This window comes from Tiliqua scincoides, chromosome 8 (assembly GCF_035046505.1).
Source record: "Tiliqua scincoides isolate rTilSci1 chromosome 8, rTilSci1.hap2, whole genome shotgun sequence".
Taxonomy (NCBI): Eukaryota; Metazoa; Chordata; class Lepidosauria; order Squamata; family Scincidae; genus Tiliqua; species Tiliqua scincoides.
This window is the reverse complement of record NC_089828.1, coordinates 49,063,659-49,088,645: the sequence shown is the minus strand read 5'-3', so window position 1 is coordinate 49,088,645 and position 24,987 is coordinate 49,063,659. Positions and strand designations below refer to the sequence as shown.

The 24,987-nt window shown below is 43.4% G+C and overlaps 1 protein-coding gene across 2 annotated transcripts in view; it reads left to right on the top strand.

Moving 5' to 3' along the window:
* The first annotated feature begins 1,272 nt into the window (after nucleotides 1-1,272).
* Nucleotides 1,273-24,987, top strand: part of TRIM37 (tripartite motif containing 37) — a 52,449-nt gene continuing 28,734 nt past the window's right edge. For both annotated transcript variants that reach the window (XM_066635261.1, XM_066635260.1), the window contains exons 1-11: nucleotides 1,273-1,541; nucleotides 5,419-5,520; nucleotides 7,595-7,635; nucleotides 9,178-9,294; nucleotides 10,225-10,312; nucleotides 13,989-14,111; nucleotides 16,107-16,230; nucleotides 18,532-18,599; nucleotides 19,295-19,419; nucleotides 20,694-20,744; nucleotides 21,666-21,747. In XM_066635261.1, the coding sequence (XP_066491358.1) occupies nucleotides 1,329-1,541; nucleotides 5,419-5,520; nucleotides 7,595-7,635; nucleotides 9,178-9,294; nucleotides 10,225-10,312; nucleotides 13,989-14,111; nucleotides 16,107-16,230; nucleotides 18,532-18,599; nucleotides 19,295-19,419; nucleotides 20,694-20,744; nucleotides 21,666-21,747 (1,134 nt within the window). In that variant the 5' untranslated portion in view covers nucleotides 1,273-1,328. The remainder of the gene's footprint in view (nucleotides 1,542-5,418; nucleotides 5,521-7,594; nucleotides 7,636-9,177; nucleotides 9,295-10,224; nucleotides 10,313-13,988; nucleotides 14,112-16,106; nucleotides 16,231-18,531; nucleotides 18,600-19,294; nucleotides 19,420-20,693; nucleotides 20,745-21,665; nucleotides 21,748-24,987) is intronic.

The window sequence follows — 24,987 nt, the reverse complement described above, 5'->3', positions numbered from 1 at the left end:
ATTTCATTTCTGCACATGACAGGCTGGATGACTTTCCTTTAATGCTGCAATACTTACAGTGCAATTCTTTACATAGTTACTTTGAGGTAAGCCCCGATGAGTTCAACAGAGCTTTCTCTTAAACGAGTATGCACAGGATTGCAGCCTCAGTCAAATAACTTGTATATAAAAAAAAAAAATTAAAATGGAATGATTTTTTTTGGAGGCATTTCCTCTTACAAGCAACATGGTAGGCATCATGTAAAAAAGTGCTCCCCCCCACTATTTTATGCAAACTATTGCAGCTGATCTCTAAAACATCACTACTACAAGTGGTCTGGTTCCAAGCAGTTTTTTTTTAAAGTATGTGTCATGTAAGTTTATTGGGCTGAATTATACATAAATGGAACTAGGATTGAAGCCATAGACTCTAATTACATGCTCCAGTTCTTCTAAGTAAGTGTGTACAGGGTTGCAATCTGTTGTTGACCCACTAAGGAGTTTCTCTGGAGAATAATTGCATGCTTACTAAAGTTACTTGTACAGTTGGGTTGTGTTTCCAGCACAGTAGGAACTTTTACTAAATATTCAAACTTTTCTAGTCTACTTTGGAGAACAGGCAAAAATCAGATTAGCTTTGCAGTTCCTAAACTGTGCTGTGGCACGCTGGGCTGCAGCAGCAAATGCAGAGGGGCACAGCGGGTTACTTGATAAATGGAATGGCTAAGTATTTCTTTTGGTCTATGGCTGCAATTAAAAAAATTACTGAGACACTAAGAGCACAATGTTATGCATGTCTACTGAGAAGTAAGTCCTAATGTGTTCAATGGGGCTTATACTCAGGGAAAGTGTGGATTTGATTGCAGCCTAAGAGTGCAGTCCTGGAGTGTTGTTGGGCTGACACAAGCCCCCTGTGTTGCCCCAAGAGTGTTACAAATGCACACTAAAGCACGGTCAAGACTACTCTTGAACCAGGCACACCAGTGCAAGGACATGCGCTGGCCTTGCCACCAAGGACAGTGGAAAGGATCGCAGCCTAAGAGCACAATCCTATGCATGTCTACTCAGAAGTAAGTGCCATTAGAGTCAATGGAGCTTACTCCCAGGAAAGTGTGGATAGCATTGAACTGTGAGCTGCACGCATGCGCACAGCAGATCTATCGTCTAAACGTCACGCATGCGCAGAACGACTCGCGACTGCTTGGCTCGGCGGCTAATGCGCCAGCGCGAGCGTTTCCAAAGCGAGCCTGGAAGTGGCGCATGCGCAGTGAGACGGAGACGGAGGCGGAGGGCCGCCGGGCCGTCTCTCCCCGCCCTCAGCCGCAGGGCGGGAGGAGGAGACGCGGTTAATGACCCCTCCCGCCCCTTCCCTCAGCATCGCCCCTTCTGGTCCGCCTCAGGGAGGATGCCCGGCGTCGGGCGAGGGGCGGTGGCGCGCTCGCCCTAGAGAGCCCGGCGCCTCCCTCACGGCCTCCGCCTTTCCCCTCGCAGGTGCTGGGGAGCGGCGCTGCGGAGGGCGCCCGCCGGGGGACGGCGCCGCCATGGACGAGCAGAGCGTGGAGGTGAACGGGGAGGGGGGGGTTGTCGTGCAGCCTGAGCCTGTGCTTGAGCATGTGTCTGTCTACTCAGGAGTAAGTCCCATTAGAGTCAATGGGGCTTACTCCCAAGTAAGTGTGGATAGCATGCAGCCTATGAGTCTCATGCCTGCCTACTCGGAAGTAAGTCCCATTAGAGTCAATGGGGCTTACTCCCAGGTAAGTGTGGATAGGATGTGCCTTAAGTGTTCTAGATTTCTATAGTACTCTCTTAGGCTGTAGTTTGTCCACACTTATCCTGGGAGTAAGCCCCATTGACTATAGTGGGGGGCTTGCTTCTGAGTATCTATGCAAGGATTGGGTCCTCAATCTCTCTTGTGCCCAATACTATGTATGTGTTCTCAGAAGTAAGTCCTATTATAGTCAGTGGGGCTTACTCCCAGGTAAGTGTGGGTAGGATGGCAGCCTTACTGTTTTAGGTTTCTGTAGTCCTCTCTTAGACTGCAGTCTTGATCACGTTTAACCTGGGAGTAGTAGTTGTTGGGAACCTTCAGTCTCGAAAGACTATGGTATCGCGCTCTGAATGGTGGTTCTGGAACAGCGTCTAGTGTGGCTGAAAAGGCCAATTCGGGAGTGACAATCCCTTCCACACTGGGAGCAAGTGCAGTCTGTCCCTGGTCTGTCTCCCTGGCTATGGGCCTTCCTTCTTTGCCTCTTTGCCTCCGACTGTTGGCCAAGTGTTTCTTCAAACTGGGAAAGGCCATGCTGCACAACCTGCCTCCAAGCGGGCTGCTCAGAGGCCAGGGTTTCCCACTTGTTGAGGTCCACTCCTAAGGCCTTCAGATCCCTCTTGCAGATGTCCTTGTATCGCAGCTGTGGTCTACCTGTAGGGCGCTTTCCTTGCACGAGTTCTCCACAGAGGAAGTCCTTTGGGATCCGGCCATCACCCATTCTCAAGACATGACCGAGCCAACGCAGGTGTCTCTGTTTCAGCAGTGCATACATGCTAGGGATTCCAGCTCATTCCAGGACTGTGTTGTTTGGAATTTTGTCCTGCCAGGTAAGTGTGGATGCCAAGGATGTGTCGGAGGCAGTGCATGTGGAAAGCATTCCGTTTCCTCTCCTGTTGTGAGTGAAGAGTCCATGACTTGCTGCAGTACAGAAGTGTACTCAGGATGCGAGCTCTGTAGACCTGGATCTTGGTATGTTCCATCAGCTTCTTGTTGGACCAGACTCTCTTTGTGAGTCTGGAAAACGTGGTAGCTGCTTTTTTCTTAAGGTTGATCCTTAAGTCAGTCCAAAATCTTGGCAGGCCTTGCTAAAACAATCCATGAACTGCTGGGAGTAAGCCCAACCTGGGAGTAAGCCCAACCAAATATAGTAGGGGGGCTTACTTCTGAGTTGACATGCAAAAGATTGGGTCCTCAGTCTCTCTTATGTCCTGATGGTGTGTGGTGATGATTGCAGGCCCACAGTGTGGAAGGGTTGCAGTCCAGCCAGGATTTGTGCCTTACGCTCTGGCTCCCCCTGGCTGGGATGTGGTGGTGGTGTGCTTGGAGGCTGCCTTGGAGTCAGGGCTCTGAGGTCCTTGAATTCAACCCCCCCCTCGTTTCATTGACGGGGGAGGGTGGGGTGAGCAGAGAAACTAGAGCAGAGTTTCTCATCCAGTGGTACATGTTCCACCCATAGTAAGTGAGGTAGTGTCTAGTGGTACTCGTGGGTCCCCTGGACCCCAGCCATCTGGCAGCAAGTCCAGGAACGTGAGGCAACAAACAGCGGTAGGAGGCTTGGCGAGCAGAGCTTAATAATAACCCTCCCATCCATTCTCTTACTGGTGTTTGTTGCATTACATTTGGCCTCCTAACCCAGAAGTAACTGGCAGTGATGTCATTGCCTGTTACTTCTTGTGGTACTTCGAATAGATGGACCATATGAAGTGTTACAGTGGAGAACAAATGTTGAGAAACACTACACTATAGGAATGGGGACTTCTGAGCCCTATCCTTGTATGCACCCCGTGATTGATTGAAAAGCGAGTAGGAGGAGGCTACTCTTGGAGAAAGTTTAGGGAAGATGATAGGTAGTGATGGGGATGGAGGTTGCTATGGAGATGGGCTGTCTGGGTCTTAGTCTTGACTCCACCCCTCCTCCCTGCTTCAGTGAAGTGGGGAGGACTTTGAAGTTGGGGAGTCAGGGCTTCTGAGTCCTATCTTTGTAGTGTACTCCTTTCTTTGTTAATGTGAGTAAGGGACTGCTTTTGGGTGAATGAAGGGGTTAGGACTTCTAAGTGAATGAAGAGGAAGAGAGATGTAGTGGTGGAGATAGATAATACTGTAGTGTTATTATGACTCTTTAGGCTGTGTCCCCATCTTTTTGAAACAGGTGGGAGGCTTCTTTGAAGTTAGAACTCTTGGTTTCATTTCCCCCCCAGTTCCATCCAAACATTGGGGATGGCAGTGATGGCTTTGGAGGTAGTTATGGTGCGTGATGGGAGTGTGATAGTGGTGATTGAAGGTTACTGTGAGAGAATGGGGTGAAAATCTTGGCTTTTAGGTTGATATAGTGCTGGGATTTGGGGGGGGGGTTGAAGTTGCTGTGGTGACAGGACTCTTGGAATCCTTTTTTTTATTTTCTTAGCAAAGATTCATGTGTTACCTGTCTTAATAAAAGGGGCTACTTTAGCACAGGATTCCTGAGACTGTAACTTAGATGTAGATGGGGAGCAATGGCAATAGTAAGCTTGGAGTTTGCTAAGGTGACAGGATGTTTATACCTAACCCCAACTCCATACATGCTCCTTTTAACTGTCATTACAGTACTGGTGAGTGCAGCTATTTTAGGTTTTCTAGGTACCCCTATTTAATGGGAACATAGAGGCAACTGATGAAACTTGCTCAAGTGTTTAATGTGCTCTGACCTAGGTTCTGCAGTGTCAAACTTAATCTACCTTCCTACCTTATTGGTTCAGGGGTGTATTGTGGGGAAAAAGTTGCAATACGAAACCTAGAGGTTGGATCAGGCAGGTTGCTATAACATTAGAAGTCCTGGTTGCCTTCCTTTTTAACACTCCCATTCACCTTGCTGCCTAAGTACTGATGCCTGCTATTCGTAACATGGTGGGTTTCTTAGATGGACAAGAGGGGAAATCTTTGTCTGAAACTCCCTAGCTTTGCAATATCTTCTCTCATGCCACTTTTGTTTTCCTGTTTGGCAAAAATTAAAGTTGAATAAACCAAGAAAGAAACATTAATTTGCATGGGGCATTTCATAGAGAAGGAGGTGTGAATGATATGCAGTTTCTATTTCTGTGCCTCAGGGCATTGTCTGAGGAAGAGAGGTGTGTTTTTCCAATGTTAACATTATATATGTTCTGTCTTCATGTTGTTAAAACATACATCTACATCATATGGACAAGTCTTGGAAAAATTAGAGGGAAAACTATCACTTATGCTTTCTGTCTTGCTGCTTCTTTGGGAAGTCCCCAGTGGTTCATCTTGATATATCACATTTACTGTGTAAACTGATACATATTCCACAGCCTAATACAAAATTCTAGAATTTCTTACTTCTAGAATGTGAATCAGTCACAGATAAAGCTCATTTTTTGTGAGCTGTTTCTGATACTAATGGTGAGCTGCTACGTGCTCACAATTAGTGAATAGGTCTTTTTTTTTTTATTTACCTGAGCAATAAGGTAGCCTTGCCTTTGGTCTCTGATGGTGGACAAGCATGGGACTATAGAAATGGAATGGGTGTGAAGCTTTAGAAGAGGTTTTCTGAAAGTAATTGTTTGGTCTGGGCTTTTGCAAAAGCAATTAAGCAACAATCTAAACTTAAGTTGATCCTAAGTGTGTAATAAGACTGAGATTCATATTGTTTAAGTTGAAATTTTTTTTCTTTTCAGAGTATTGCTGAAGTGTTCCGATGTTTCATTTGTATGGAAAAGTTGCGCGATGCGCGCCTCTGTCCCCACTGCTCCAAGCTGTGTTGTTTCAGTTGCATTCGGGTAAGTGAGACAAAGAGCCTTGAGGTTGAACTACACATTACTTAGGAGGTCTGTGATCATATGAAGATGGATTCCCTGAATTTGATCAGAGCTGCAATGTCCAAGGAAGATATGTTTAACATTTTTTCCCCTCGGGCTCTTTTGCTGCTCAAAAATGAGCCTCTTCTATAATAGTGTTTACTTTGATTGGTGAGGGGGAAGAAAATACATGGACACAATACTTGTCTTTTTTCCACTTGTGACTAATTTCAGCTTTTGGCGAGAGAGATTTTAAGCAGCAAAACAGTGGTGGCTTTTTATGAAACCAATTGTGAGAGCCATTCATGAATACCCTCTGTTGCATGTAGTTGGACCCTTATTGTACAGTTTCTATATGTGCATGTATCAAAGGCTACTGCAGCTTAAAGAAATGTCTGCTAATCAAAACTCTGTTGAGGATGGTTTTCCTTTGCTACATTTATTTTCTTTTTCCAGTCTTATAGCATTACTGTAGTGCAGGGGTGTCCAAAGTTTTTTGCAGGAGGACCACATCACCTCTCTGACACTGTGTCGGGGGCCGGGGAAAAAAGAATTAATTTACATTTAAAATTTGAATAAATTTACATAAATGAATATATTAAAGATGAACTTATATGAGTGAATGAAGGTCTTGAAATAGCTCAAGGCCTATGAAAGGCCATGCTCAAAGCAAGGCTGGCCTTTCCTTTGCTGCCACTACTGCATCTCAGACATGAAACAGTAAGCAGAGGAGGAAACCCTCATTCCACAGCTCACGCGAGAGGTCAAACAGTCGCCCTCACACTGAGAGGAATTGCATCGGGCCAGTGCGGGCTCCAGCAAATCTCCGGAGGGCCAGAGGCTCATTGGAGACTAGGGGCTCCCTAAGGGCCACATTGAGAGGCCTCGAGGACCGCAAGTGGCCCCAGGGCTGGGGTTTGGTCACCCCTGCTCTAGCGTCTGAAGAGTGAATGGTGTTGCCCTAGTCACAACGTATATAACATTGCTTTTAATATAAATTGCCTAAAGCTTCTAATCCAAAATGTTTTATTGACTGACCTATATTGACTATTAGTGTTCTGAAAAGGGTGGGGGGATAAAAACCTAAACTATGTGAAACTTTTCTGTCAGGTCACATGGAAGTAATCGATATTCTCTGAAAGTGACTAGTTGTGGCTATCTGTAAGCCTCATAACTAGAAGTATTTGAAAATGGTGTTTACCATACTCAGAAGTGAGCCCATTGAGTTCAGTAAGACTTGGAATGTAAACCTAACTAACCCAGGTGTTACATCATTGTGACAACACCAAGGATAAGTGTAATGTTTAACAGCATGTGATCCATGCTGCAGCAGAGTTTAAGGCACAGATCAGTCGCAAAATCTTACATGGCTTGATGTAAAAGGTGACTGTTTTTAAAGAATGTGTCAATTAAGTTGATACATATGTCAAAATAGTTGAGAGGAATAGTTGAATAGTTGAGATGAATATTGGAAATGGTTTTCTCCTGCATTCCCAATGAGCTAGGCTACTGCTTGCACCTGAACCAGTGGATTTCACACGATGTGCTAGGTGAATCCTTTCCGTGTTTACTTGCTATTGAAGAGCCATAGTGTCAATCAAAGAACCCCTGTGCCTTGCAGAATATATTAGGGTATATTCTGGATCACATGTGACATTGCTCTGTCCTATTGGGTGTGCCCTGTCCTATATGGGTGTGCCATATAAACACCATATGCTCAGTTTAACTATATGTTGTGTCAGAATATCAAAAAAAGGTGGGCAGGGATGTTTGTCTCCATTATTGATCTTTTTACTAAGGAACACATGTTAGGTGTTGGAGGAACTCCATTGTTTCCTGGCATACAGTTTTAAAAACCATATTCTATGCATTTTGAGTCTTTTTTGGAACTAGTGATCTCCCTGATCTCTGCAACTTTGCTGTTTCTCTTGAGAATAGGAATATGTAGGTAGCATTCAGAGTACTAATTATTTCTAAGAAATGAGTCCTTTTGTAGATATATTTGTATCTTTTAGTACTTGAAGTTCTCAGTGCTTTTTATGACTGTCTTTGACAGCGTTGGCTGACAGAACAAAGAGCTCAGTGCCCTCACTGTCGGTAAGTTATCTGTGTATGGCTGTTGCATATCTCAGTAAATATTTTGTTTTAGGTGGGGGTATTTTGTTTTAGGTGCTCTTAAGGCAGGGGTTGACAGCTGGTGGTCTGCAACTCAAACCTGGCCTCTGAAATAACAGCCGAGTTTCTCTAAACCAGTGTTTCTCAAAGTGTTCTCCTAGGAGCCGTGGGGCTCTCTGGGACCCCTTTAGGGACTCGATAAGCAAACCATAAGTGGTTGCCATCTATCCTGCACTGCCCCACTACATGCATGCACTGGCACATTGGGGCTGCTTTTAGGCTTTGGAGACCAAAAAATTTTGAGAATTGCTGCTCTGAACCATGTTTTATAGATTATTGTGAATGAGCTACAGTAAACCTTGAGCTTGTGTACTCCCCTATCCTCTGTGCATGAAGGAGAGATTAAAAGCTTCCACTTCTTACTTTTGAAAAAATTTAGGGCAACTTGTGGCTTATTCTAGCTGTGGCTAGTTCAATTGGATTGATGTTTCAGTTGCTGATTTGTTAATAAACTAGTTTTCTGAGTTTTAACTGTTTAGATAACCTCAAACCAGTCTGAGGGCCCAATCCTATCCAACTTTCCAGCTCTGATGCAGCTGTGCCAGCGGAGCATGTGCTGCATCTTGTGGGAGCGGGGCAGTAACAGGCCTCCTTGAGGAAGGGGAATGTTCCTTCCCTTGCTTCAGGGCTGCATGGCTGCTGGAATGTTAGATAAGAATGGGCCCTGAGTTGTTTCCAAAGAAATGAATCTTAGGGTGCAATCCTAACCAACTTTCCAGCACTGACTTAGCTGTGCCAGTGTGGCGTGCACTGCATCCTGCAGTGAGGAGGCAGTCAAGGATGCCTCCTCACGGTAAGGGCATATTTGTCACCTTACTTTGGTTCTGCATTGAACCAGGTCAATGCTAGAAAGTTGGTTAGGATTGCACCCTCTATTAAGCATTAATGAAATCAATGAGATAAGTTTGTTGAGACCAGGTTTAAGTCTTTGTTAGTATTAATGATGCTTAGCCAAGATTTTTTTTTTTAATGTTTTGGCTATGCCCAAGAATTTGTTCTATATTTTTTAGCCTTACTGTATAGACCTGGAGTTGTCATGAAGGTTCTAGATTTTATTGGTTCTAGATAACATGTGGTGAGGTGGGCTTCTATAAATGAGCATGAAGTTATTTTCACCTCCTTGTGAGCGTGATACCACAAGATAAGTTCCAGTTTGGTTGTCCTGAATCACTTCCTCACAACCCTCCTGCTAATCTCTAGCATTTTTAATTGATCCCTTAGATGTCTAGATTATCTAATTGGAGTAGTTAACATCAAGTTAACACTTCTGTTTTAATTAGATATTTATATAACTGTAAAAGAGCCAATCTGTTTTAGTTTATCCCTGGCTACCGAGAGACTGTATATGTATGTGTATGGATGCAGTAATGGTGTCATTTGTTAGAATATTTTTCTAAAAAGCAGAAATTCTGATTTTGGAAAACTGAATGGCCTTAGTCTTATTTAGAAAATTGTTGCTTGCAGAGCTCCACTCCAGCTGCGAGAACTTGTCAACTGTCGTTGGGCTGAGGAGGTGACCCAACAACTTGACACACTTCAGTTGTGCAATCTGAACAAACATGAAGAAAATGAAAAGGACAAGTATGTGAGATGACATTAAATGGAAGACTGTCTTAACTTTACTCACATTGGGAAACTACTCAGTTTTTAAAGTATTATGTATACATAAATGCAGTCATAATGTCAAGGGCTGGATTAACTGTTGACTGTATTATTGCATGAGTTGCCAAAGAGTTTAGGTCTGTGCTATAGTGCAGCTATTTGATAGAAGTCTTAATAGTCCTTTGTTGCTTTATCTGCTGAAATGGCAACACAGTGTTCCCACAACTGTTTCTGCCCTTTGGTACCCAAACTTTTCATTGTTGATTCAGTTATTTATTTATTGTGGATGGCAGGAAGCAAATCGTTCTTCTGGAGTGTTGCCTTTCTCAGGATGTCTTTTTCAAAAGAATTTTATCAACTGCCTTGTGCAGTATTTAATGTAGGGTGGGGGAGTAATGGGAGTACAATATTGGGTGACAAGTGAGAAAAATGAGTTCAGAGATATGGAGGATAGCAGGTAAATGGAGAAAATATCAAGGAGTAAAATAAAGGGCTAATACAGCATTGTAAGGGAATCTGTTTTTCGCATGTCCATGAGAAGCATAAGTCCAGGATAACTCCTGATCGAAAGTGACCATCTTGTGTGTTTTTGTAAGAGGATATACGCTTGGGAGAGCCTATCAAAACAGAAGTTGAACTAAGGTGAGAGATCTCTAGTATTTGCGATGAACATAACCTAAATTGGTTTGAGAATTCATAATGCAGAAATAGTAACATATCTAATTTAGCAAATCAGAAGTGCTGCTAAACTAGCCTCCAGTGGCTGAAAATGTCAAGTGAAAATCATCTTGTTAATGGCACTAGAACTTTAAAAGTAATTGAGGAAGAGGTGTCCAAATGGTACTGATTTTTATTGGGGGTTTGGGGATGATTTTTTTAAAACGGCAATTTTTGTTACTTTCTTTAAAGGTGTGAAAATCACCATGAAAAGTTAAGTGTGTTTTGTTGGACATGTAAGAAATGTATCTGCCACCAGTGTGCTCTTTGGGGAGGAATGGTGAGTAGCAGCATTCTTTGCTTTAATGCTTATTTTGTAGTAACTACCAATTTCACATGACTGCCAATTTCACAGGAGGAATACTATAATTTTGCTTTGTTTAAATTTACTTTGTAGGTATGATTCTAGGATGGTGTGTATGTTCTTTCATTTATTGTTTCTCCATTATGGGTCCACAAATGTTGTCTTGGCTTACTAGCCAAGCATTGATCTACTCCCCCCAGCATGCCCACATGCTCTTCAAACAGCCTCCTACCCCCCCCCCCAACTAACACACTTGTGCAGTAAACTATCTCCAAAGCCCACTTCTAACACACAGCCAGGATCCAGTAACTTGTACTTCTTGATTAATTCTAATGGGAACATACTAAAAATGACTCTAGCACATAAAGCATGTCATTCCCTTTCCACTGAAAAAGTGCAACCAGCCTATTCCCAGTCAAGAGTTCAGGAGAGAGACTTATGAAACGGATGCAATGCATACCCATAAGCCTGAGTCTCTATGCAATAAAATTTAAGACTTGACTTTTCCTAAGTTGTGCAGCATTTCTTTACAATTATAATACTGCTTTCTGCACCCTCTAGCTCGCCAATTCTTTCTATAGGCAGGTTGTTTAGTTTTTTGTGCTGCTGCACAGGCCAATCTATTTCTCATCAGCAGGACTAAAAAGCTACTGGTATTAGCACTATCTTTCTCTCCCCCAAAAGGATTCAGTTCCAGATCTTTGTGCTGACCTGCGTCTTCCAGGTAGCTCTGTTCATTGGGGGCCTCCCTCTCTTTCTTTAATCAACCTTAAGTCAACAGAGTTGGTGCAAAATCTGGGGTTTTCACAACTTTTGGTGTGGGAAACCAGCTACACAAAGCCTAATTCTCATATGGAAATGTGGAGAAGCTCAGACAATCCCATCTATCAGAAAAATCTTGCCACTCAGCTAAGTTTGTCTTACTGTGAAGGCATTTTACTTGCTTGCTTTTGCTTCTTTACATTTTCCCTGGTGTGTACTTTGGCAGTGGAACTATTGGGGGGGTGACGATTAGGATTGTTTGGCAACCAGGCTGGAAAGGAGAGGAGGAATAGGAGGCATTAAATGTATGTTACCATCCTGGAAGCAGTTTTTCTGCTGATTTGCTGTCCTGATGTGGAGGCAGCCCAACTGCATGAGCAGGAGAGAAAATCATTGTGCCATGTTTTGGGGCTCAAATCACACAGGGGCTGATATGAAGACAAAACAGCCAGCATGTTTGCACACACAAATGGAGTAAACATTCTGTTCTACTGTAAGAATGAAGCCTTTCCTCTCCAAGTTGTCTATGGGGGGAAAAAGAGGGACTTTCTTCCTCTCACTTTGGCAGGAGAACACAGCCTTTGTTTCTTCCTCAAAAATCTAATCCTAGTTTTTGCAACTTCCATCCAGCAGCAGTGAGGCAAATTTTTCACTGGCTAGGGAGTCCTTCCCCCTGGTTACAGGTGAAGAAGTGACACCTTGTTTGAGTTGGATTATTTGTGTTTCCTTAAGGACTAGAACTTGCCTCCTTTCAGTATAAAATTAAAACATTAAATGGCCCACTTTAGCAGACAAGAGGTGTGTATGCTTAAGAGACAAACTTCCACCTTGACTCTAAAAATCTAATGTCGGCTATTGCAAGGTTCCTGAACAGAACCCTTCTCCAGTAGGGAACTATATTTTTTTAAATAAAGAGCTATTTCCAAACTGTCTACCTGAATTAAAAATACCTGATTAGACCAGCTACCTATTATGCAAGTACTGAAGAGACATAACTTAGAGAGCCAGGGTGGTGTAGTGGTTTGGGAGGTGAACTCAGACCTGGAAGATCCAAGTTCAAATCCCCCCTCAGCCATGAAGCTTCCTGGGTGACCTTGGACCAGTCACTTTCTCTCGGCCTCACCTACCACACAGGGTTGTTGTGAGGAAAAAAGGAGGGGAGCAACCTTGCACCCTGCCTTGAGCTCTTTGGAGGAAGGGCGGTATAAAAATGTGATAAATAAATAACTCTTTAGGCACCATTATTCTTAATATTCCCTGCTAAAGAGCCCTTTAACTTGGAGCTTTTTGGGAATTGATATTTTTTTGTGGAAACTTCGATGCTTGTGAATAACAATTTAAAATCACTAGCTTAGGTCTAACTTGATTCTGTAAGCTGAAAGCCATTTTGAAAGACAGTTGTGGGAAAAGAGCTTGTTAACTGGCTGAGAGCAGCTCCTTATAGGGATTCTTTGCTACAGCCAGGCTAGGAGCATGATAAGGGTGCTAGTACTAAGGTCTTGCTAACTGGAGCAATTTGCAGCTGTGAATTTCCAGTTGGGAGGAAGCTGGTGAGGTCATTTTTCAGAAGCTTCAGCAGGTCCTAATGTCTGTTGGACAAGAGCTACCTTCAAGGTATCTTTTAAAAGCCTGGTGCTGGGAGGAGGAGAGCTGCTTCTCATGGACAGCTTTCTGTATTGCTCATGGTACAACAGGTAGAAGGTCTATCCTTTGCTTATGCTCAGGAGAAGGCTCCAGATGAACCCTACTAGCTCCAGCTGGCACAGGAGCTTGAGCCAGCAGTACTGGCTTATGTGTTGTTGCAGATGTTCCTTATGACACGTTTGCAGCAGTCTGTGCCAGCTCAGGCACCACTTTGGATTGTGCTCTCAGTCTACTACCATGAAGTAAACTAGATCCTTGAGGCTTGAGTCCCTGGAGTTGGGGAGCTCAGAGCTTGCAAGGGCTGGAGAGATGCCTGTAAGACCTCAGCTTCCTCTTAGCTGGAGGACTGGCTGTTAAAACGAGTGGTGATACGTACTGTAGGGCAGTTTGCCCTGAGGACTCTCACATCTAGTTGTTTGGGGCGTTTGGCCTATCAGGTGGAGGTATGCAAGAACATGTTCTCAATGTAAGGCTCCTTTACCTAGGAACTGTACCCTCCTGTTGCTTGTTGAGACCTCTGAGATAGTAGGCTGTACAAGGACTATTTAAGATCATACAAGAACACTGGGAGGGTTGGGCCAGTGAACAGGGTTGTAAGGGTGAGAGATCCAAGGCTATGAAAATTCTCATAACTTGAATTGAACACTTTTGCTCTAACATGTATACTCCAGCACTATTTGTGTTTTGGTTAAAATTTTATTCTGTTTCCTTCTCCTCATATGCTGGTTGCAGATGACCATTGCCATCTTAGAGTCTGTATTCTTAAGCAACAGCAATAACTATTTTGTTGAAAGAACTTTCTTGTACTACAGGATATTTCTTTAATAAAAATATCTGCTGTGTTGGAGGTAGCTCTGTTTTGACAAGGAAGAAAAGCCCTTTGAACCAGCTACACCTATGAATTAGGCTTTCCATGAAAGGCATGCCTTGGGTAGCTAATTTAGCCTTTTGCTAAAATGGTACTGCGAATAGTTACACATTCTGTGTGTCAAGCCAGTTTCTCTTTAATTAGCTGAAGTGCTGAGGACTGAATACAAAATCTCATTTAAAGCAAGTGTTTGGTTTCTGAATAGATTTCTGCAGGAAGTGTAACTGGAATGGAAGACAGATCAAAGACTTGTTAATACGTGAAAGACAAGGGCTTTGTTCAGATAATATTCTTTGGGACTTTATTGAATAAGGAAGAGGGAAGTAACCTGTTTTGGCCTGATGCAATGAAGCTAAAACGTGCATGTCTTTTTAATAGCATGGAGGCCACACATTTAAGCCACTAGCTGAAATTTATGAACAACATGTCACAAAAGTGAATGAAGAGGTGGCAAAGCTTCGCCGAAGACTAATGGAGCTTATCAGTTTGGTGCAAGAAGTGGTAAGAGCAATCCTTCTCCACTTATTTTGGCACTACTTATAATATAGAATTGAAACTATACTGAAACTATAGTCGTGGTCAAGGCAAGTAGTTTTATGATGCCTGTCTCCGGTAGGTTTGCTTCTTGAGTCTTTCTAATTGGCATCTAATCACCACACCACATCTAGAATGGTCATATTAAGAAATGAATCTGTAATGCTCTTTTAAATCACCAGAGGGCAGTCTTCAGAATGCAAATACACTTGTGCTATAAAAATGAAGCATGTATGCCACACACTTCCGGGGATGATTGCAGTGTTTGTGTCTAGACTGTATAATAGACAATGTTTTCATGAAGACTTGATACTATGTTCAGATGGGGGTCAAAATCATAAGAATGAATTCATAAAAAACATAAGAACAGCCCCACTGGATCATAGGCCCATCTAGTCCAGCTTCCTGTATCTCACAGCGGCCCACCAAATGCCCCAGGGAGCACACCAGATAACAAGAGACCTCATCCTGGTGCCCTTCCTTGCATCTGGCATTCTGACATAGCCCATTTCTAAAATCAGGAGGTTGCACATACACCATGGCTTGTAACCCATAATGGATTTTTCTTCCAGAAACTTGTCCAATCCCCTTTTAAAGGCATCCAGGCCAGACGCCACCACCACATCCTGTGGCAAGGAGTTCCACAGACCAACCACACACTGAATAGAGGAATATTTCTTTTGCCTGTTCTAACTCTCCCAACACTCAATTTTAGTGGCTGTCCCCTGGTTCTGGTGTTATGTGAGAGTGTAAAGAGCATCTCTCTATCCACTCTGTCCATCCCCTGCTTAATTTTGTATGTCTCAATCGTGTCCCCCCTCAGGCGCCTCTTTTCTTGGCTGAAGTGGCCCAAACACCGTAGCCTTTCCCCATAAGGAAGGTGCCCCAGCCCACTAATCTTAGTCACTCTTTTGCACCTTTTCCATTTCCAATATGCCTTTTTTGAGATGCGGTAACCAGAACTGGACACAATTCTCCAGGCGTGGCCTTACCATCGATTTGTACAACAGTATTATATTAGCCGTTTTGTTCTCAATACCTTTTCTAATGATCCCAAGCATAGAACTGGCCTTCTTTACTGCCACTGCATATTGGGTCAACACTTTCATCGACCTGTCCACCACCACCCCAAGATCTCTCTCCTGATCTGTCACACACAGCTCAGAACCCATCAGCCTATATGTGAAGTTTTGATTTTTGCCCCAATGTGCATGACCTTACACTTACTGACATTGAAGCGCATATGCCATTTTGCTGCCTATTCTGCCAGTTTGGAGAGGTCCTTCCGGTCACAATCACTTCTGGTCCTCACCACTCGGAAAAGTTTGATGTCATCTGCAAACTTAGCCACTTCACTGCTCAACCCTGTCTCCAGGTCATTTATGAAGAGGTTGAAAAGCACCGGTCCCAAGACAGATCCTTGGGGCACACCTTATTATTCCCCTTAATGTTGCTGGCCATGTGTTCCTCATAGTCCCGCTTGGCCTCCCATATCACCTTCTTACATTTCTTTTGCCACAGTTATGTTTCTTTTTATTCTCCTCATTAGAGCAAGACTTCCATTTACAGAAGGAAGCTTCCTTGCCCTTTAGAGCCTCTCTAACTTGGCTCGTTAGCCATGCGGACACCTTCCTGGATTTAGTGGAACCCTTCTTTCTTTGTGGTTTACACCTCTGCTGGGCCTCTATTACTGTTGTTTTAAGCAGCCTCCATGCACTCTGGAGAGATTGGACTCTTTTTACCTTCCCTTTCAACCTCCTTCTAACCAGGCTCCTCATCTGAGTGAAGTCCACCCGTCGAGGTGAAGGATTTTTGTGAGATAGGGTGTACTGCCATATTGTATTGCTCAGATTGTATTGCCATGTATGTGGTTTGTGAATTTCTCTTAAAGTGTTAATTCCTGACTACAGGAATGCAGGAATTGCTAAGTAGCAGTTAACCAACACCATCTATGCCTTTCAGGAAAGGAATGTAGAAGCAGTGCGCAGTGCAAAAGATGAACGTGTTCGAGAAATCAGGAATGCAGTGGAAATGATGATTGCTAGGTTAGACACACAGCTGAAGAACAAACTTATGACACTAATGGGTAGGTTGACTTATCACATTGCCCAGCTGAAATCTAAGTAAAGATGTTGCTTTCTTGGGATGAGAGTGCTCTGCCCCTAAAGCTTGAAAGATGGCAGCAGTTAGATATTAAAAGCAAATATTATTGAGGCCTAAAATAAGCTAAATATAGTTAGTTGAACTATATAGTGTAGCTGTTTTCAGAAGTACTGAGATTTTCACATATAATAATCTCGGCAAGCATTTATAGCAATGATATAAGAGTACTATTATCCCCATATTATGTGTTGAGGTAGCGTGTGACTTGCAGGCCAGCCATTGAGTTCACAGTTGAGATTTGTACCCAAGACCTTGAGCTGATACTTCTAACTGCTGTGCTGGACCAGAGCTCTCAGTTGCTGCTGCTTCCTTTTGGTGGTGAGAATAAAAAATGAACTCACATGGATTTCACCTCATTGAAATGTTCACCCTGAATTTGATGCCAAGTGGGCATTTTTGGTTTAATTACTGTATTTTTCGCTCCATAAGATGCACCTAGTTTTTAGAGGAGGAAAACAGGAAAAAAAATATTCTGAACCAAATAGTGTAATAAAATATTTAATAAACTATAACAGAACAACATTTGAACCATGTAAAGTGAACAGCAGTCAACAGTGGCATTAAGAACCATTATCACTGTCATTAACAAATGGAGAGACTTAAAGGTTTGAGTACTCGTGTTTTCTGGAAACCCCAAGAACTCATCATCGCTAGAGTCAGAATTTATGAAGCTCACAAAAGCAGGTGCACACAAATAGGGGATCACATTATCTTTCTGCTACAATGATGTTCTGCCAAATTCCAATCCACTGGGCCTCGTGCCCGCTTAAGGCTGATCAGTCCCCCTTGTGCAACTCATCAGTGCAACAAGCAAAAGTGAGTCCAGTTCCAGTCCACAGATGCCAAGTAAATCAGTCCTATCAATCAAAGTTGCCAAATCAGAGTCCAGAGCCAATAAGCCAAATTACAGTCCAAGGTCAGATTCCAGGTAGGTCAGTCAAATCCATCAGGGTATCCAAGCCCAGTCACAATCCACAGTCAGATTCCAAATTCATTAAACCCAGTCAGTCTCCTCTCCAACCTGCACTCCTTCAAGACCCACAAACCCTTTCTGCCTCAGGTACTCCTTATATCCCTGAGGGCCCTATTGCCTTCCAGTGGCTGCAGCTGTGCAGCACACTCTGCTGGATGCCCAGGCCTTACCCTTAAAGGGGCCACTGCTGACACCACATCTACCTCCTCACCAGTTCTTCCTTGATTCCAATACAAATGAACAAGTGGAAAGTCCAACCACAACTTGAATTCTCAAGACACAACAGACCTCTGGATTTATGGTGAGAACCAAGCCTTACCTGGGGCTTGTGCAATAAGCAAAAACTGGCATTCTGACCAAGGAGACAGTTTTTTCTTTGTGATGGGGGAGGGGCTTACATTCAGATGCTGGATGAGGTGAGTAAAAGCGCCCCTCCCCTGCTGTGTGAGTGTTTGGGGGGGGGCAGAGCATCTGTGTGTGTAAGAGAAGGGGGCAGCTTGTGTGTGAGGGGGGGGGAAAGTGTTTGTGTTGCAGAGAAGTTGTGATGCTCCAGGCTTGGGGTGGGGGGAAAGAGAGGCTGTGATGCTCCAGGCTTGTGGGGGGGGGGGGGAAGCAAGAGTCTGTGATGCTCCAGGCTTGGGGGGGGGGAGAGAGAGAGGCTGTGATGCTCCGGGCGGGCGGGGGGGGGGGGAGAGAGAGGCTGTGATGCTCCAGGCTTGGGGGGGGAGAGAGAGGCTTTCCTGGTAGTAAGCCCCCCTGACTCTAATGGGACTTACTTCAGAGTAGGCATGCACAGGATTGGGCAGTGAGACTGCCACCCCACCCACGCTTTCCTGGGAGTGAGCCCCAGTGACTCTGAGACTTATGAGTAGACACGCGGGCTTGCGCAGCGAGACTGCCGCCCCATCCACACAGAGCAGAGCGAGTGGGCAGGGGGCGGGGCTGGGGCGGAGAAGTTTTTTTTGTTTTTTTTTGCAGTATTCGCTCCGTAAGACGCACACACTTCCCCCCCCACTTTTTTTTGGGGGGGAAGTGCATCTTATGGAGCGAAAAATACGGTATTTGGCCTACTTAATACTTTCTTATTCAAAGGTTTGATGAATTGTTCACTGACATGGTTTTAAACGTAGTCTCTTAAATTTTGTGTTAACTCAAATAGTATTTGAGTTGATAATAAAAATCCCTGACAGTCTAACTATTAAAAAAAAAATCACTCGTTTGATTCTGGTTCTCTTTTTGTTGTTTAAATAGGCCAAAAGACATCACTCACCCAAGAAACCGAACTTCTGGAATCCCTACTGCAAGAAGTAGAACACCAGGTGACAGAAACACAGCTTGAACATATATGAAGTCTGACCCACTTGTCTATTCTCTATTTGTATATTCTGACTAGCGAAAAGTATAGATTCTTGTGTTGAACGAGACTTAATTGGGTTGCCTGTAGGTTCTTGGAAGAACTCTCAAATTACTTGAAGCTAGGAAGCTGCATTATACTGAATTAGGCCATTGATCCAGGTAGCTTAGTATTGTTTATACTGACTTTACAGTGGCTGTACAGGATTTCAGACATTGATCTTTCCCTGTCCTGCCTGGGGCTGCTGGCAATTTGCTGCATGCAAAGCAGGAGGTCTATAGTTGTAGCCCCTTCCCAGATTTTCTCCTCCTGGACATCTTTTATGTCAAGTATTTTCTAGTAGTTGGTTAACTGTATGGAGTACCAGGCTACTGACTGTATAACCTCTGCTGTAGCAGAGGTGCAGCAGAAGTATATCTTGGCAAGCTTGAATCATATAATCCCCATCAGTTATCTTTTCTAGGAGTTGGTATTTATTGTTTATCTTTTAATGCTGTGTTGGATGTCCCCAACCCTCTGGGAACTAACTCTGTATCATTGTGGACAGTAAGAGCTTCAGTCTTGAGTCGTGAGAAGATATGAAATTGCTTAATAAGGCAGCTGTACTTGGTGAATTTAATGACATAGCAATGCACTTGTCACCTGCTCCCTTACTTACAGCTTCGATCATGCAGTAAAAGTGAACTTATATCAAAAAGCTCCGAGATCTTGATGATGTTCCAGCAGGTCCACCGGAAGCCTATGGCCTCTTTTGTCACTACTCCTGTTCCTCCTGACTTCACAAGGTACAGCCTTAACTACTTTCAATGAGCAGGTTTGTTGGTTGGCTTGTTGGTCAAGTAAGTTTGTCCATCAAACATTAAGCCTTATTCATGCAAGGCCCTCAGAATGTATAGCACCTTGCACCTCCATTTTCTGTGCCTTTACTGCAGTTCATGTAGGCACAATCTATGCAATTGTTGCCTCTCAGACTTGTATACATGAAATGGTGGTTGGGCCTATACTTTTTTCCATTATTAGTGGAGAGTAATAATGAAAACAACAAGTACAAAAAAAAATAAAGGAAGCAATTAGGCCTACATTCACAGATCTCATGTTTATGGCATATGCTATGAGGGATAGCTGTTCTCTGTCTTCTCCCCTTCCCCAAGTGGGCTGAATGAACTGGGATGCTTGCTTGAATAGCCTTTTGGTCCAGTGGCGAGTTCATTTGAATGAGACAGGCATAAGCACTGCATTCTGGGTAAATTGGGAGCAATAGGATATCAACGATCTGTATTTTATTTTAATATATTTATATCACTGATCCAAAGCTACTCAAAGGAGTTCTTAATAAAACGTTAGATAGTCAAAACCAGCAGTATAAAACATCATGTAAAATTAAATCATGTAGGCTAAAAGAAAGGCATACACAAATTGGAACTGCCTCCCAAACATGAGACCTGTTCATATTGTTTTAACCCCCATGGGACTGAACCTGGGGAGAGATCAGGATGGTCTCAGGTTCATGTACACTTTCCCTCCCTGTGCTGCAGATAGGCAAAAACAGCTGAATTGTAAGAAACTGCATTTTAAAACTATTTAGTATCTTCTCTGATCCTGTCAGATGAAATAGGAATATATTTTAGTCTGTGAATCTAGCAGTCTAGTTGCTGAATAAATGGGTGATCTAACAAGCTGTTGTCCATCTTCTACCATCTTCTGTCCATCTGTTGTCAGTCTTCTACCCTTACTGTTTTTTTGGTATCTGTTAATGTGTTTTTATATGTTTTTATCTGTTTGTTAAATTATGTTTTAATCTGTTTTTAACATGTTGTAAGCCGCCCTGGGTCCCTTTGGGGAGAAGGGCGGGGTATAAATAAAGTTTTTATTATTATTATTATTATTATTATTATTATTATTATTATTATTATTATTAAAAATATTGTAAGTGAAATTTGGAAACTTCCCTCAGTTTCTTAGGGGCATTGTTAATGTGCCACTTCCATACCAGTCACATTCTAGGCAAATCTTGCAAATTCTGCCCTTTGTGACTCACCTGCTATTTTTCTCCTTGCAGCGAGTTGGTACCAGCATATGATTCAACTACCTTTGTCTTGGAGAACTTCAGGTAGGAATGCAACTTAATCTGAGTCATGATTCTTGATGGGTGTGATCCTGGGACTTAATTTAAAGTAGGGCTCCCAGACATGTGGTGTTTAAATGTTACTGGGGATAGAGGTTCTCTGTGAGCTTCTTTTTCTGACATTGCTATTCCTGTTACAAGACTGTTTTGAAATATTTAATAGAATCTACTTGTGTGATTGGTCCTCCTCCAGAGGAACATCCTCCAGAGGAACATGAATCATCCTCAAGCTAGGTTTACTTGCGTGGCTACAACAGAAGAACTAGATTCAGTGCTTTAACTTGAGTCAGGGCTTACTTATATTGGGACCTGACAAGCTCTGAAATCCGAATATTTCTTTCAATGTTTGCTGTAACTGTATTTTTTCTTTACCAGTTGTCTGATTGGAGGGTATTTCATCAAATGACAAATAACCAGAAACAGCTCCCATACATCTAGAATTAATGGGCTTGGAAGTTATGCAGTGGGCTCTGTAGCATTTTTCCAGGTGGTATAAATGAAGAGGGTATCCTGTTTATAGGAGAGTCTTCTATAGTTCAGAAAAAGCAGCAAAATCTTTAAAAGGGTGCAGAGTAGAATTATGTGTATGGAAATATAACATTTACATAGCTTTGGGAGGGAGGAAGTGAGCGAGAGAGAAAGGCAAAGGAGTTAATGTCGTACGTCTTGGAAACATTTAAAGGAAAACAATGGATAAGAATAACTTTGTACAGAACAATGTGTTAATGGAATGAGAACTGGGAAAGGAAATTCAGTGTCGAAAGAATACATCTAACAGGAAATTTCATGATTATTCAGGGTTTGAAATGTATAGTAAGGAAGAGTCAGTCTTTGAAGATAAGCAATCTTCTTTGTGCTAAAAGGTTCAATTTTGACACTGAATATGTTTTTCTCATGTCTAAACAGCACTTTGCGCCAGCGAGCAGATCCAGTTTACAGTCCACCTCTTCAAGTTTCTGGGCTTTGCTGGAGGCTAAAGGTTTATCCAGTGAGTGTGGACAATAGTGTTTAACAAAAATTGGTTGACATTGACATCTAACCTTCCTTCTGGTGCTGTAATACTTGGCCTGCAACATATTTTTCATATGAAGAGTCCTGGGTACAGCTTGCAGTAACTCTTTTAGTCTACATCAGCAGTTGCTGAACTCGCAACTACTGTCTGATGGAAAATCGATCTCTGTTCAGACTAGAGCTTACCGTTCTGCCTCCAGCTTGTATTCCAAGTAGATCTGGGTACTGGAACGCTCTGGGCAGCTGAGTCAGTTGCCTGGCATACCAGAAGGCTGTGCAATAGGATGTCTGGGCAGACATATGACTGCCCAGAGCGTCCTGGTGCCCAGATCTACTTAGAATATGAGCAGAGGTGGAATGGTAAGCTCCACTCATGGAGTAGAAGGCTTTCCCCAAACCCTGGATCTGGCTCCCGGGCCAGGATTTGAAGGAACCTGGTCTACATGTTAATTACTGAACTGAACCTAATTCACAAGCTCCGCAACCTACAGATATCCAACTTGGGGACAGCTGTGTCAGTGCTTTTGGGTAGGGGCAGTATGCCTACTGGTGCTTCTGTGGTGGCCTAGCAAGAACTGGTTCTTCCAGCCTACAGACTGTTTCAAGTTATACAGGCCTCTGAAACCCAACATATCTGTAAGTAGAGGATTTGGTGTATTAGAATTATCATGGAGAGGGAGTCTTAAGGAAAGAGTATCAAAGCTCTGTATGCCCTGGGAATTCAAAATGAAAAGCTATAGATAATGCTACAACCTTTCCTTGAAAAGCAGTGAGTAAACTGCAAGTGATTTCTTTCCTGTAGTAAAGTTTGAGCACAAGCCCTTTATTCTTCAGCTGATCATGTTAGGGACATTATTTATCAAGTCAATTATTGTTGCCTAGTGGCAGTTGTTTTTGTGTAGTTCATTACCTACTCAAATAAAATGGATTTGGATGTGAATTAATTTGCAATGTCAACACATAGCGGACTGAGAAATGAGGCAAACAAGGTGTTGCCTTTAGAGGCTGATGAATAATTACATATATTTGCCAAGGATGTTCTAGGGTTCCATGTGATGTTTCATGATCTGAAAATTTGCCTGTAATTTAAGTATTTCAAAGAGGTGTCATCTTGACAGAGCCTTTGAAGCTCCAGCTTAAGATATAGGAAACCAGAAGTATTTCATCAGAGTATGTTATGCAAATAGCAACTTTGCATAAGCTCTGCAAAACTTCTGCTCTTCTAGAACTGGAGTGTTTTTAGCATTTGGGGAATGGAGGAAACGAAGACTCTTCTAACTGAAACTGCACAATTGTTGGATATGGGGAGGGGCAAAAAATAGAAACCATGAGAGACAGACATGATGGTGTGCGAAGCAGATGCCTGACCCTTTCAGGTTGAAAGGGAGGGTAAAAAGAGTCCAATCTCTCCAGAGTGCATGGAGGCTGCTTAAAACAACAGTAATAGAGGCCCAGCAGAGGTGTATACCGCAAAGAAAGAAGGGTTCCACTAAATCCAGGAGGGTGCCCGCATGGCTAACCAGCCAAGTTAGAGAGGCTGTGAAGGGCAAGGAAGCTTCCTTCCGTAAATGGAAGTCTTGCCCTAATGAGGAGAATAAAAAGGAACATAAACTGTGGCAAAAGAAATGTAAGAAGGTGATATGGGAGGCCAAGCGAGACTATGAGGAACGCATGGCCAGCAACATTAAGGGGAACAATAAAAGCTTCTTCAAATATGTTAGAAGCAGGAAACCCGCCAGAGAAGCGGTTGGCCCTCTGGATGGTGAGGGAGGGAAAGGGGAGATAAAAGGAGACTTAGAGATGGCAGAGAAATTAAATGAGTTCTTTGCATCTGTCTTCACGGCAGAAGACCTCGGGCAGATACCGCTGCCCGAACGGCCCCTCCTAACCGAGGAGTTAAGTCAGATAGAGGTTAAAAGAGAAGATGTTTCAGACCTCATTGATAAATTAAAGATCAATAAGTCACCGGGCCCTGATGGCATCCACCCAAGGGTTATTAAGGAATTGAAGAATGAACTTGCAGATCTCTTGACTAAGGTATGCAACTTGTCCCTCAAAACGGCCATGGTGCCAGAAGATTGGAGGATAGCAAATGTCACGCCTATTTTTAAAAAGGGAAAGAGGGGGGACCCGGGAAACTATAGACCGGTCAGCCTAACATCCATACCGGGTAAGATGGTGGAATGCCTCATCAAAGATAGGATCTCAGAACACATAGACGAACAGGCCTTGCTGAGGGAGAGTCAGCATGGCTTCTGTAAGGGTAAGTCTTGCCTCACGAACCTTATAGAATTCTTTGAAAAGGTCAACAGGCATGTGGATGCGGGAGAACCCGTGGACATTATATATCTGGACTTTCAGAAGGCGTTTGACACGGTCCCTCACCAAAGGCTACTGAAAAAACTCCACAGTCAGGGAATTAGAGGACAGGTCCTCTCGTGGATTGAGAACTGGTTGGAGGCCAGGAAGCAGAGAGTGGGTGTCAATGGGCAATTTTCACAATGGAGAGAGGTGAAAAGCGGTGTGCCCCAAGGATCTGTCCTGGGAGCGGTGCTTTTCAACCTCTTCATAAATGACCTGGAGACAGGGTTGAGCAGTGAAGTGGCTAAGTTTGCAGACGACACCAAACTTTTCCGAGTGGTAAAGACCAGAAGTGATTGTGAGGAGCTCCAGAAGGATCTCTCCAGACTGGCAGAATGGGCAGCAAAATGGCAGATGCGCTTCAATGTCAGTAAGTGTAAAGTCATGCACATTGGGGCAAAAAATCAAAACTTCACATATAGGCTGATGGGTTCTGAGCTGTCTGTGACAGATCAGGAGAGAGATCTTGGTGTGGTGGTGGACAGGTCGATGAAAGTGTCGACCCAATGTGCGGCGGCAGTGAAGAAGGCCAATTCTATGCTTGGGATCATTAGGAAGGGTATTGAGAACAAAATGGCTAGTATTATAATGCCGTTGTACAAATCGATGGTAAGGCCACACCTGGAGTATTGTGTCCAGTTCTGGTCGCCGCATCTCAAAAAAGACATAGTGGAAATGGAAAAGGTGCAAAAGAGAGCGACTAAGATGATTACGGGGCTGGGGCACCTTCCTTATGAGGAAAGGCTATGGCGTTTGGGCCTCTTCAGCCTAGAAAAGAGACGCTTGAGGGGGGACATGATTGAGACATACAAAATTATGCAGGGGATGGACAGAGTGGATAGGGAGATGCTCTTTA